Source organism: Salvelinus sp. IW2-2015, linkage group LG8 (assembly GCF_002910315.2).
Source record: "Salvelinus sp. IW2-2015 linkage group LG8, ASM291031v2, whole genome shotgun sequence".
Classification (NCBI taxonomy): Eukaryota; Metazoa; Chordata; class Actinopteri; order Salmoniformes; family Salmonidae; genus Salvelinus; species Salvelinus sp. IW2-2015.
The window spans coordinates 15,245,194-15,260,630 of record NC_036848.1 but is presented as its reverse complement, the minus strand read 5'-3'; the positions used below and the strand labels follow the sequence as shown (position 1 = coordinate 15,260,630).

General features: G+C 42.4%; 1 protein-coding gene across 8 annotated transcripts in view; it reads right to left on the bottom strand.

Moving 5' to 3' along the window:
• The window catches only part of LOC111967518 (transcription factor COE3), a 99,897-nt gene that overhangs the window by 28,191 nt on the left and 56,269 nt on the right, over positions 1 to 15,437 (bottom strand). For 5 of the 8 annotated variants that reach the window (XM_023992591.2, XM_023992593.2, XM_023992596.2 and 2 more), the window contains exons 7-9: positions 2,402 to 2,483; positions 2,153 to 2,270; positions 226 to 359 (exon numbers count right to left, since the gene is read on the bottom strand). In XM_023992591.2, the coding sequence (XP_023848359.1) occupies positions 226 to 359; positions 2,153 to 2,270; positions 2,402 to 2,483 (334 nt within the window). The remainder of the gene's footprint in view (positions 1 to 225; positions 360 to 2,152; positions 2,271 to 2,401; positions 2,484 to 15,437) is intronic. The other 3 variants (XM_023992592.2, XM_023992594.2, XM_023992599.2) reach the window with 1 other exon arrangement.

The window sequence follows — 15,437 nt, the reverse complement described above, 5'->3', positions numbered from 1 at the left end:
GATAGAGACTCTGTGGCATGGAGGCATCTGCCTGACTAACAGAGTGAGCCAGGTGTAGCACTGAGGCAGCCTCTGTCGTCTCTGAAGCACTCTGGACATATTTCAATATTGTATGCCCTGCCTTATACACTGCGTCTTTCTCTGAGTTTCTTCACCTAGCCTCCGTGTGTGTGTGTGTGTGTGTGTGTGGTGTGTGGTGTGTGGTGTGTGTGTATCTGGACCCACCTCACTCCAGACCAGCATAGTGCCGAAGACCACCTGCAGTCCGTCAAAGAAGTTGTCTCCGATGATGATGACAGTGGCTCCTCCGGTCGTCCACCCCTCACTCGGGCTGATGGCTTTGATGCAGGGCGTAGCTGCTTCGGAAACACAGACAGCGGAACGGGTATGACTTCTACTTACCAGGACCGTTAAATCCCCCAACTTGACAAAAGGAGTGGTTACACTTTTGGGCCAAAAATGTGTTATATGCGCAGAGGAATGTTAAGTCACTGTCCGGTTGCAATATGACTAATAAAATGCAAGGGTAGCATTAACAAATGACATACAATTGGTGTGTTTTCCCCCCAAACAGATGTCTAATTGTATACGGTCCTGCCGTCTACGATGTCAATTAGTTCAGTCATCAAAAATGCAGAGTTATGATGACATTTATTTTGATGGCGGAGGATCAATAAGCTCAACAGAAATATTACAGTGTCTCCTGCCTGACCAGACTGTGTGTAGGCACAGCAGAATGGAGACAGACAGGCTGACTAACCGGTCCTGTCTACAGGATATCTGACCAAAACAGCCACTGCACTGCAAAAAGGGGAAAGAGGCAAGTGATCAAAATAATGACTGTGGCTTGCGGTGGAGGTGGGATACATTTGCCACACAGTCTGCAAGCAGATCGTATGTCTGTCAGAGACCGATACCAATCCAATTGATATTAGGATGAGTTGAATATCATAGGCCTACTGGTCCATGGTGTAAAGGTAGTCATGCTAACTGTGCCCTGGAGTGGTGGAACTGTATAGCCTTCTCAAATGTAAAGATGATCCCAAAAGAGGAGGCATGGGAAACAGACCTTTAAGGGTTGAATGACAATTGAAGCCAGTAGATTATAAATGAACGCAATGTGCTTCCTCCAATGGGATACTGTTTGACAGAGTCTCTCACACCGTTTAACATGTTTTTTTTAGGGTGTTGTTGGAGAAGAGGCTTTTCCTTGGTAGTCTACTGTCATCGCTATTAATTTCCCTCTGTCACAGCCGTAAACACACAGTCAAATTGGGGACTCTCACAAATGAATAAAACACAATGTTGTGAAACAGACTGGAAACTTTGTACATTTATCGAGGGTGGGGGGGGGGGGGGCTTAGGGGGGATGGAACAAAGACAGGAGCAGATGTTGGCTTTATCGCCTCTGAAAACATCCCAATCTGTCTGAGATGAAAGACGGTGAGACTCCCTCACTGGGGCCTTGACTTCAGTGATAGCCTTCTCGAGTCTGCATAGGGAGACAATGGCGCTCTGACTTCAGTCACACAATGGCACTGTACTACTCTGCTCTGGTGCTGTCAGTGGTGACCACCCATGTGACTCTCGCTCACAGTGTTTCTATGAATGCCTAAGTACTGTTTATCCAGAGTATCCCAATGCTCTTGTCATTTTTCAACTCAGAAACTTGTAAGAAGTTAGTTCAAAGCGATAAGTTTAAACTGTTTCACTGTGCCTAGCCAGGTGCTAGGCCGTCTGGTCGCTAGGCAGGTAGGGGACAATGTTTTAATATTGCCGGTAAGAACAAGAGTACTATTCTTTCTCACAATATGGCACCATGTTACGTCATAACCGCAAACGACGCGGTGAGGTAGATTTTACAATGTGATTCTGGGGTGTTTTTTTTAGGGCTTTGGTAATAAAAGGTTCCCACTTCAAAGAGGATGTCATCATCCTTTTCCAGACATAAGGATATGGTTTCATTTAGTCCAATAAAGAGGATGATGTAATTAAAAGTCAGTTGTTCAGTGGGGCAAAATAAAATGGGGCACCATTATTTTCACCACAGCCAAAGTTTTTAGACACTGGCACACAGGTGGCCAAAGACACCAAGATGTATTGAGGTTTTAGAGAAAGTGCCATGTTGTCTGTAAGTGTGAGGCAGTTGTACCTTCAGAGGGGTCCAGGCGTCGGGCCCTCCTGCCATGTTTGGAGTTGTTGTGGACAAACATGTTGTCAGAGACAGCAAGGACATGGCCATCCACGTTCACTGTAGTGGAGACCACCACCTGTGGGATAAACAGAGAACGTTAACGATATACTGTTGTTTTCAATTCATGTACCTGCATTGTGAGCAGAATGAGAAAATGTATGTTGTGTGGAACTATAGTGGCAGGTTTAACAATAAATATGGCCTTACCTGAAACCTTCTCATGTCTCGTGGGTTCCCTGCATTTTTCAAACAATTCTGATTGCACTTGAGGAAGAACTTCAGGAAGAATCTGTAAACACAAAAGAAGAGAAAAAACATACATATTACATTAGAACTCTGTTTCATAAAGAGGTTTTATTCAAACACTGAAAACAGTTAATCACATTTGAATGTTGATGCAATTTTCAATATGATGCATGCTGGGAGAAAAATAGTTAATACAATCAAATGCAACCATGCTTTTTATTTGCTATTCGTGTTCAAAATCAAACTAAGGACATCTCGCTCAGTAAACATTTCAAAACACTTGAATAAAATCTAGAATTATTAGAATTTTTTTAAAGCAATCATTTTTTTTCAAAATAAACACAAAAAGACACTCCTTCTCCCTCCAGACTCATGGTGTCTCATTAGGGTTGGCTTTTGATTTGACTTTCTTTATGTCCAATCCTTTCTCCCACGTGTTAATTTACTGTTTTTAAGGCAACAGAGGGGTATTGATTGGGAATGGATATCAATGAGGATGGGCCTTAATAACCCAGCCGTAGAGCTAAGATTCCCAGCCATACAGTAAAAATGGATTGCCGTCTTAATGCATTTCCCGCTGCCATGTAATCTCCACACATCCATCTTCTGGACCATAAGCCCCCTATTTTGATGGAGCGCTTTCTTTTTAATTGCCACATTATCACAATAATAATCCGGGCAGTTAACAACCGGCAAGGTCACAGACAGCCATGTCACATTAACCAAGGGATAACCTCGTCCAATGCAGCCACCCATTTTTTTCATTGCAAAGGATGCTGGGAGTCTCCTGTAGTGGAGAGCAGCCCTTTCAGAGAGATATAAATGGCTGCTATCTGAAGAGAGCATCGATTTCTCCCTAACAAGACAGTAACAATATATTTAAAACACACAGTGGTGAGCGAGGCGATTTTCTCATTGCTCAATCAAAATATATATCTAAACCGCCTCGAGTGGCCGTACAGTGATAAGCATAGAGAGAGGGAGTGTGAATTCAAAAGAGCCCTGTTGCGTAAAGAAATATGCCCATTTTGTAATGACACATTGAACAAGAAAGAAATTGCTACTCTATTTAGCCGGTATTGACTGAAACTGGATCTGGGGTGCACTGTAGGCTACTAATGCCCTTTATGGCAATGGAATACAATAACATGGGGAACCCATCCCCAAGCCCAATTCATATGATATCAGAGTCCTTGGGAGGAGAGATATAGATCAATAGGGATTGAATTAAAACGCAGCTGGAGACAAGGGCCTGGTAAGCCAACCAGCCACGCTGATATTACAGCTACACTGTTTTTCCAATGGCGTTGAACCAGAGCAGAGCTCAGCCAAGCAAGCACACCAACTTGCAAAAAAAAAAAAAGAGAATCTGGGACATACCCTCCTAGAAGCCCTGGGTAGAGCCAGTTCAGAGTTAAGATTCACCACAGCTTTCCAAACGACAAGAAAACACAAAAAAAAATAAAACACAAAAATAGGAATAGAGTGATGAGGGTGAGGTCTGTGGAGGGGGGAGCATGTGATGTTGTCTCGGCGGCCCTGGATCCTCCATCTGCCACTGGGCAGGAGTTGACAAGGAATGTAAGATTCCAGGTCTCTTCATGGAAAAGCGGCACCAGATCAAAGCCTGGTTCCCTTTGGAATGGTTCTGCGATAGCAGCTCGGAAGCAAAGGGGGAAGTAGCTGCTTGTAGAAGATGACAGGACGGAGGGTGAATGTTGATCTCAACTTTGAGAAATGGGAGCGAGAGAAAGGAGTTAGTTTTCAGGCCAAACTTGTGCTGTAAACTGTATTACTTCACAGCTGCACAATGATTTTGTCACTTGAAAAGGTTACCCAATCCCATCAGAAAACTCAACAGGTAACTTCACTTAGATTGAATGTATGAAATAGATTTCTGTACATTTGGAGCAATTTCAATCCCTTGTTTATAAACCACAAGGGTTTTCATTATATCAGAAATATAATGACTATACACCTGTCCCATTGGCCTATTTTAAGAGTATGAGCACTGAAAAGCCTTTTGAAACCAGTGTCATGCTTGAAACTTGCAGCGATTATTTTGTTGTAGCTTCCAAATTGGCAGAGAATTTTATACGAGACATATGATGGTGAAACATCATTATCACATCAGGAGAGACTAGAGTTAGTAGGAGAAAATGACTCTCAGGCTTTTGGCAGCTGCACCGCTCAGCACTGGAGCCCATCAACATTTTTTGCAATGCTTTACCATATATTTTAGTTAAAATATTCCATAGTATGTTATACTATGGTATAACAGAAGCCATGGATTACAGGCAACATCCGCATTGAGCTAAAGGCTAGAGCTGCTGCTTTTAAGGTGCGGGACACTAATCCGGACGCTTATAAGAAATCCCGCTATGCCCTCTGACGAACCATCAAACAAACAAAGAGTAAATACAGAACCAAAATTGAATGCTACTACACTGGCTCTGACGCTCGTCGATGTGGCACGGCTTGCAAACGATCATGGATTACAAAGGGAAACCCAGCCGCTAGCTGTCCAGTGACGCGAGCCTAACAAACGAGCTGAATACCTTCTATGTTCGCTTTGAGGCAAGCAACACTGAAGCATGCATGAGAGCACCAGCTGTTCCGAACGACTGTGTGAACACGCTCTCCGTAGCCGATGTGAGTAAGACCTTTAAACAGGTTAACATTCACATGGCCGCAGGGCCAGACGGATCACCAGGACACGGACTCAGAACATGCGCTGACCAGCTGGCAAGTGTCTCTTTACAGACACTTTCAACCTCTCCCTGAACCAGTAGACCCTTCTCTACCGGAGCGCCAAGTTTGGGACCAAAAGGCTCCCGAACAGCTTCTACCCCCAAGCCATAAGACTGCTGAACAGTTAATCAAATGGCTACCCGGACTATTTTCATTGACCCACTTATTGATTTTTTTCACCAGAAAAAGATGTCATGGCTTTAGAAGCTTCTGATAGGCTAATTGACATCATTTGAGTCAATTGGAGGTGTACCTGTGTATGTATTTCAAGGCCTACCTTCAAACTCAGTGCCTCTTTGCTTGACATCATAGGAAAAATAAAAATAAATCAGCCAAGACCCCCTTTTTAACCTCCACATGTCTGGTTCATCCTTGGGAGCAATTTCCAAAAGCCTGAAGGTACCACGTTCATCTGTACAAATAGTACGCAAGTATAAACACCATGGGACCACGCAGCCGTCATACCGCTCAGGAAGGAGACACGTTCTGTCTCCTAGAGATTAACGTACTTTGGTGCGAAAAGTGCAAATCAATCCCAGAACAACAGCAAAGAACCTTGTGAAGATGCTGGAGGAAACAGGTACAAAAGTATCTATATCCACAGTAAAACGAGTCCTATATCAACATACCCTGAAAGGCCGTTCAGCAAGGAAGAAGCCACTGCTCTAAAGCCGCCATAAAAAAGCCAGACTACGGTTTGCAACTGCACATGGGGACAAAGATCATACTTTGTTGAGAAATGTCCTCTGGTCTGATGAAAAAATAAGAACTGTTTGGCCATAATGACCATCGTTATGTTTGGAGGGAAAAAAAGAGGACGCTTGCAAGCCGAAGAACACCATTCCAACCGTGAAGCACGGGGGTGGCAGCATCATGTGGGGGTGCTTGCTGCAGGAGGGGCTGGCGCACTTCACAAAATAGATGGCATCATGAGGTAGGAAAATTATGTGGATATATTGAAGCAACATCTCAAGACATCAGTCAGGAAGTTAAAGCTTGGTCGCAATTGGGTCTTCCAAATGGACAATGACCCCAAGCATACTTCCAAAGTTGTGGAAAAATGGCTTAAGGACAACAAAGTCAAGGTATTGGAGTGGCCATCACAAAGCCCTGACCTCAATCCCATAGAACATTTGTGGGCAGAACTGAAAAAGCGTGTGCGAGCAAGGAGGCCTACCAACCTGACTCAGTTACACCAGCTCTGTCAGGAGGAATGAGCCAAAATTCACCCAACTTATTGTGGGAAGCTTGTGGAAGCCTACCCAAAACATTTGACCCAAGTTAATCAATTTAAAGGCAATGCTACCAAATACTAATTGAGTGTATCTAAACTTATGACCCACTGGGAATGTGATGAAAGAAATAAAAGCTGAAATAAATCATTCTCTCTACTATTATTCTGACATTTCACATTCTTAAAATAAAGTGGTGATCCTAACTGACCTAAGGCAGGGCATTTTTACTTGGATTAAATGTCAAGAATTGTGAAAAACTGAGTTTGAATGTATTTGGCTAAGGTGTATGTAAACATCCGACTTCAACTGTACATGTTACCTCAACTACCTCATACCCCTGCACATTAACTCAGTAGTCCTTGTATATAGCCTCGTTATTGTTATTTTATTGTGTTACTGTTTCCTTTAAAAATATATATTTTGTTACTTTTTAACTCTGCATTGTTGGGAAAGGGCTCGTAAGTAAGCATTTCGCGGTAAAGTCTACACTTGTATTCCACGCATGTGACAAATAAAATTTGATTTGATTTGATTGACTTGATCTCTCCAGTTTCAGTCTTTACTGTATCTGTGACAATCCAATGCACATACACACCTGATTGGATGTTATTTCAAACCTCAGATAAATATACACTTATAAGAATAATAAGGGAATTAACGTTATTTATGCTAAGGGTTACATGGAGAAAATCAAATGTCTCTGAAATGAAAATGTATGGCCCTCCGTTCAGCAAAATATATTTGACGTAAACCCTCCCTGAACGCTGGAAGACCCTCCCTTATACGCAAAATAATAATTAGAACAAAGTGTATAGCAGAGAACCAGTCTACCGTTTACCCTCACTTTTTGAACAGATCAGAGCCTTATAATATGCAGTTTTAGAAACTTTTCTTTATCTTGTAAGCATTAAATGGCAATGCAGGGATTTTGATAGGGCACAGGGCTGCAGGTCAGAAGGTTGTGGGTTGGCAGACCACGTGGACAAGAGTAGGGGTGGAAAGATCTCTTTTATAGTAAAATCATTGTATGAATCTATCATCGTATTTACAGGTCTGAGAAAAAAATTGCCTTTTCTAAACATTTCATGCAATTCTACGTCATTTTACATATTATCAGAATCTTTTTTAATACCACACTAATTACCGAAATTACAGGCTAAATATGGACAGAGAGATAGGCCTATGTGTTATCTTATTATATTTCTGTGTGTCTTGTTAAATCTGAGACTTCATTAGGAATCTGAGCATTTTACTTTCAAAAGATAGGCTAACTTTTTCACCCCAGACAGCAGGCCTACCGACGCAGAAAAATGTATGCTTCAACAGATGGCTACTCTTCCTCTGTGGCTGAACCCAACGAAAGGTCACAAGGGTTTCCCTAAAAGCTGTCTGGGTTTAAACATATTCTATTGTACAGAAAGTGAATAGCTTGATCATTTAGATGACTTCCCAAGCAAAGTCAGCCTCTGAATGTCAAAGAAACAAAACAATGATATCCCCATATGTATCGGAGTCACGTCTTTCCCAGGTTGTTATAGATCACTTTATATGTGACTCATTTCAGGAAGCGAGGCGTATGTCGCACATCACTACTTCACAGGAGAGGCATTTGAACATATATATATTTTTTTTAATCAGAATGTATTTTTGGGCAGATATGCCTTCTGGAACATGCAAACTTTCATGTGCCTTAATAACAAACATGTATGCTATCTGTACAAATACAATTGTTAAATTACGAGCCTAGTTGGTTTAGCCATGGAAAAAGCCAGGAACCTTCCCACTAGCCTTGATTGGCTGAGATAATGAATGGGCTGGACATGCCGGGAGATGAGTTCGGATTGGTCTGCCATGTAGCATGCTTCTGTCTATAACATGAGCTGCTCAGTATGTGTTGATAATCCTTTCTACTGCAGCTTTTTTGAAATATCTAACATTAGACATCGAGAACTATAAAAGTTTTGCTACTTTTCTCAACAATATTGATGCCCTGAATTTAGCAGGCGCTATCAACAAAGCTCTGTTGGAAAAAGTTGTGATGGGGTACATTCTGTATACGCAACGGTCAGTGTGAACCGGAGTGACTTGACACAATGCTGGCCAAACAAGATGTAGGAGTTAAATGATTCCCGTCTGCCATGAAGCGTTCATCTATTGATACGGGTAAGAGTCTAGCTTCTACCTGCAGATTCATAATACAGCTATGACAATGTTTGTATTGGTAGTAGTACGAGTTGGGATTATGCCAGCTACATGTCTAAACAAAAGACTCCACTTTGCCAGATGATTACATTAACCATCAAACTCGCCAGGTGTGATTCTGGCCATCTATTGTATTTCATGAACATGTGTACATGTCTAGACAATAGTGACTCATCCACTTAGCTAGATATGGCTGGGGGGTGGTCACCGCATTTCTTTCACATGACACATCAATTTAGACAAGTGTGCCGGGGTAAGAGTCATCTAATAGTGATAATATATTTGTATCTGGACACTTTGTTTTTGATTTTGCTACTATGCAAACGCGCAAGTAAAAATTTCACTGTACCATTTACACCTTCTGTATGTGACAAATAAACATAGATTTGATTTGATATTGTGTGTGTTCACCAGACAGTAATGTGAAGAACAACATGACCTGCACCAAAGTCAGATTAGAATATGGGCCAAGGACTAGATAAAGTGTATTTTTACCTGGAGTTTTTTCYTATTGTAGGCTACTACTTTTACCACTTTTAGTCTTGAAATCTTTGGTTGTTTACTACACTACTCACTCTGTTTAGCATACAGTATGGCCTTGTGTGAATCCTTTGAAATGGGTGGGGCTAAGGCTTAAGAGGGTGTGAACAGGTATAGGTGAATAGGTGTAGACAAAGACTAGATTCCCCTTGACTAGATTTAAACAATACTAAACCTTCCCCTTGACTGAAATTGAAAAAGCATGACCCTACCCAATTTTCCTCCAAGTAACCATTCTGTAAATTTCGATCCATCCCTAAGGGAGGAAAGCCAGGGAGTAACTTCTCCTTTTCCGTTCAACCCCTTCCTCCCTCCCTATCGAGAACTTATTAAAACATCATAAATAATGAATGTCCATCTACAGCCAGGGCTCTGTTATTAGTTATTAGTTCCAGGCAGTTTTTCCCGCCGTCTCGCTTCTGCTCTTAAAAAGTAGGTAAAGATAATGAGAGAGTCGGTGTCTCTGTTGTAAGCCGTCACCTCATTATGCTGCCCTACAATCAATTACAAGGGGGTGTGTGGGCCTGCAAGCCTCTAATGTGGAACCGTGGCTGTGGCAGGAGTTACTGCTGCTATAGTCCTGCTGGTGCTAACCTTCCTCAGTTTAGGCTGAGTCCACATTCATCTCAAGGCGTCCTTTCCTTGTCTCTTTGTGTCCTTGTCTCCTTTCCTTTGTGATCGCTGATAGGTGTAAGGACTGGATGGTCTACAGATGTAGGATCATAATTTGAACCAGTTTGCTACAGCATAAAACATGAATTATTACGTGAATTGTAATTAATGGGCATTTTTGATAAAAAAAATATTATGGCAAATAAAGTCTACAATTTGGAAGTACCAACATTTTTAAAACTCAAATTTACCACAAGTTGCAAGTGCAGGAAAATTCTCAGCAACAAAAGTGTGATCAAATGAAGATCCTACATCTGTACTACTCCATCTCGGTTTTATCTTTCAAGACCTTCTGCCTATAAGGCCTTGTGAATATAAGGGAAAGGAGATTGGTACGCTGCATACAGTTAGCCCAAGTACAATAGCATTACGAATAACGTTGGCACAGAAGCTGCACAAAGCGGCAATAGGCCAGGAAGGGGCGAAATACATTAAACAAAGAACAAGGACATAGGAAATCACCATGCGGGCCCTCTAAAAATTGAAACGCTTGATGAAAGCGGTTGTGTAACATTATTGTTTCAAAGAAATAAAGTTTGAGATAATAGCTACATATGATGTACACTAAAGCTGAATGAGGCTGAGCAGGGAATAAGCATCCGACTTCAGCATCATTTTCATTACAGCGGATGTGAGCTGAGGTCCACTCTAGATGATGTCATCCTGGGACCACACCCACAGCACTATACTGAAGCAATTATGTCTGGCTCAAATTACAAGGCCCTCCTGACTCCATACACACAGACACAAACACACACATTCACACACACATTCACACACACACACACACACACACACACACACACACACACACACACACACACCTTCACCATTCCCAGAGTCTCTCATTTATTACGTTAGGCAAGAAAAATAAGAAATCAATATTTCAGCAGGGGTATTTTTAAAAGCTGCCGCGTTTCCAATTCTGACCCACCATTTGCTTTGCGTGTTTGATGCCTATGAAAAGACAGAACCAGGCGGTGCTGTTTACTCTATGATGAGCAGCACCAGGAGGCAATGAGATAGCGCCTCAGATTCTTTGAGGTCGACTTCTCCAATTTCAAAACTAAGGCTGAAATCAACTGAGAGATGACACACTGCTGAATTGCTTCACAGTATAACTGAGATAAGTTCTAATCAAACACTTGGGTTAGACACAGAGATCTACAGTCTGCCCAGTGACACTGAAATGACATTAGCATTGTCGCTAATTGTTTCACAATCGGTTGTCATTTGATTTAATCTACTAGTTATTGTTGTTCTGCTAAATTCAAGGAACATTTCCCCCAACATCAGAAGGAACCATATTCCACACAGTCGTATTACAGTATCTAATATTTACTCTACTGTATTGAAAACAAATGCCCTCTTCAAATAATTAGTGACACATTCTGAGGAAGCTCCTGTACAGCTAATTAGGCTATGAAACGGCTGGAGTTAACAATATGGCTCAGTGTGTGTATGTGTGTCTATGTGTGTGTGTCCCCTTCTGACAACGCTCCAAGACTAGGATCCTCCTTGGTTCTGCTACATGCCATCAATAATTTAGTAGCCAAGATGGCAATTACAGGACCATGTACAATCAAACTAAATATTTGATGAGGCACTAAAACAGTCCCTGGAACAGATCTCTCTCTCTCGCCCTCTCTCCCTCTYTCCCTCTCTGAAACATACATAAACACACACACACGCTCGATTGTCTATTGTCTTAACAACGCATTATGGCTCTGGTCCCTTAGTCCCCGAACTTTGCCAGAGACACAAAAGCAGTTTATTCTGCTAAGAGTGTCATGCACAATTCATTTGCTACTTCTAAAATATTGAGCGGACACATTATGTATTTTATAAGGGTTTGTTTCACTTCCGACGTATTAAAGAAGGCCGTCTCTCTGCCTGGAAATCAACACAGTGCAAGAGGAAGACTCAATCAGGCAAACAGACGGCCTTAAATATCCAAATCAAATTGATCGCAATGTAAACCAGCACCAGGATTTTACCTCACCTTTCATCTTTGATCAGACACCGATTATTCAACATTAAAAATGATGTGACATAAAATCCATTACTGCTGAACATTTTTGAGATGACTTTGTCTAAACCTGGTAAATTGGCAGCTGGCCATTTCCACTAAAGGATACAACAGCTCTGCTACTGTATGAGAGATGATAAATAATTCGATCAGAGATAATATCTGCCTAGTATATATCTATATTTAATTTATTATGCTAAAGTCAACATGATCCTTTAAACTAAAGCGGTGTTGTTAATGAGAGCTTTGTGTCAGTAAAGCGTTATCAGCATGCGGAAACCGTGACAAATGTCACAGTGTGTTCAACAAAATCCCATTTTTTATGTGAGATCTATCATATGAGAAAACACATGCAAGAATTCCTTCAACACAGATATGAACAGAACATCCCATCATTATTTCATGCTGCAAGTGTGGCTGGCTCTATTCTGAGGGTGGATGTGAGAAACTGCTTTGGAGCACAGAGAGAATGGAGTTTATTTGGCCAAGTAAACCAGTACGTGTTCCACCACAACCTCCTGTCTGTTGGTACTTAAACCCACCCATCGCACACGCACGCGCACACACACACACACATTTAGGGCAAAACAACACACACACACACACACACACACACACACACACACACACACACACACTCTTCTCCGCTACACTCAGGTTTCCTCTGGTCCTTCCTCAGCTGTGTTTTGGCCTTGTTGCCATGGCAAAGAACATATTTATCCTTCCAATCAAAATCACTCCACGACATAACGCTCTAACGAGAGAAAATAAAACTGTGACTCGCGGTGACCTCATGGCCCCGGCATGCATTAGAAATTGTAGCAAGCTGCAAAAATCTGTCCTTTGCTTCCTGTGCCGAGAAACATATCGTCAAATCATGCATCAGAAAGATCACGGTTTGTTCAGAAACAACATTCTTGATATCAAACAATTATTTCATGTTTTTCTTTTCCAATTTTGGCGAGTTTTGGATAACACATATGAGTGTAATTGTATTAAACACCTTTTAACCTCGGTACTGTTTTGAAAGTTTGAAAAGGTAGAAAAGACATGCTGCCGTTATCTCTGAGGTGTTTTGGAGGTAGAGTGGGAACGGTGAACAGATGTATTCGGGTTGTGTATTCAGAGCGTCAGATATAGAACCACAACAAACGCTGTGCATCAAAAGCAGAGGCTGAGAGCTCACACTGAGGGATTCAGCAGGAGTGAAACAGCAGGTGGCACACCACACACAACACACACACACCACACACCACACACACCACACACACACACACCCACCACACACCACACACACACACACACACACACAACACACACACACACACACACACACACACACACAGCAGGAGGAGGGTACACACACAAGCATGCATAGGCTACACACACACACAACACACACACACACACAAAAACACACACACACACCACACACACACACACACACACACACACACACACACACACACAATACGTTCCACAGCAGGGGGAGAATCACCACAACGACAGGTAAAGCCCTGAACAGCGATGTATGGAGCTGAATGAGGAAGCAGCTCTGTATCTTTCACAGAGGTGGTGTTGAATATTCATTGAATCATCAACTTGCCTAGGTCCAGTGACAGCCTGAAACAGGACGGTTGGAGCATCAATTGAGTCTCTTTGAGCAAGTCTGATGCAAAATGTTGTATTTTTCCTTTGACATGAGTGTCAAGACAGATGAGACTTCTGTCTGGAAACATCTGAGGTTAAAGGTTATTTCAGGCTATAGGTCCTTGCTATAGGATAGGCTGGGTGGAACTTCCACCATACTGCTTATACCTATCCAATCCTTCCAGATCTATAAGTGCCTAGGAGGTAGGAGTTGTCCATTTCCTAGGCATCAGAGAGTCGAACACGAGCACATTCCCCTATGTCGACTGGTCAAAGCCACAGACCTGTGGCTACCAGCTAGCCTCTCCTCCCTCACATCTCTACAATCACCATCTAGGCGAGAGAGAGGACGGGCTGTCCAACAGCCTGTCCGCCGAATGCAGGCGGAAGGTGAAAAAAAGAAAATCCCTTCCTGACACGTTGATTGACAGCTCCATCCAGGCCCCCAGCACTGAAATCAAGCTGTCAGTCTGGGGGCGGCGACGGAGGAATTGTCCTCTCAGATTTAAATACAGCCCATAATAGGCTACCATCTATCACGCCTGCCGCCCAGGTTATTCTTAGACACCTACATTAGCCCTTGGCCCAGATAGGAATGTCACCAGATTAAACATCCAATTTGTTAACCGGCCGGACCAGAGGTGCTGCTTCTTGACAGGACTTACAAACAAGCACAAATGGCCCCATTTTTCACACCGGGGCCTGCAGGCTTTTTAATGCAGAGTGGGCCTCGGGCCTAGCGCCAGAGCAGGCAGGCTGTCGAGGTAGAGAGACGGAGCAGAGGGGTGTGCTGGTAGAGTGGTAACACACACACACACACACACACACACACACACACACACACACACACCTGTCTCTTATACACATCTAGATGTGTATAAGAGATCTCTCTCGCCCTCTCTCCCTCTTTCCCTCTCTGAAACATACATAAACACACACACACGCTCGATTGTCTATTGTCTTAACAACGCATTATGGCTCTGGTCCCTTAGTCCCCGAACTTTGCCAGAGACACAAAAGCAGTTTATTCTGCTAAGAGTGTCATGCACAATTCATTTGCTACTTCTAAAATATTGAGCGGACACATTATGTATTTTATAAGGGTTTGTTTCACTTCCGACGTATTAAAGAAGGCCGTCTCTCTGCCTGGAAATCAACACAGTGCAAGAGGAAGACTCAATCAGGCAAACAGACGGCCTTAAATATCCAAATCAAATTGATCGCAATGTAAACCAGCACCAGGATTTTACCTCACCTTTCATCTTTGATCAGACACCGATTATTCAACATTAAAAATGATGTGACATAAAATCCATTACTGCTGAACATTTTTGAGATGACTTTGTCTAAACCTGGTAAATTGGCAGCTGGCCATTTCCACTAAAGGATACAACAGCTCTGCTACTGTATGAGAGATGATAAATAATTCGATCAGAGATAATATCTGCCTAGTATATATCTATATTTAATTTATTATGCTAAAGTCAACATGATCCTTTAAACTAAAGCGGTGTTGTTAATGAGAGCTTTGTGTCAGTAAAGCGTTATCAGCATGCGGAAACCGTGACAAATGTCACAGTGTGTTCAACAAAATCCCATTTTTTATGTGAGATCTATCATATGAGAAAACACATGCAAGAATTCCTTCAACACAGATATGAACAGAACATCCCATCATTATTTCATGCTGCAAGTGTGGCTGGCTCTATTCTGAGGGTGGATGTGAGAAACTGCTTTGGAGCACAGAGAGAATGGAGTTTATTTGGCCAAGTAAACCAGTACGTGTTCCACCACAACCTCCTGTCTGTTGGTACTTAAACCCACCCATCGCACACGCACGCGCACACACACACACACATTTAGGGCAAAACAACACACACACACACACACACACACACACACACACACACACACACAC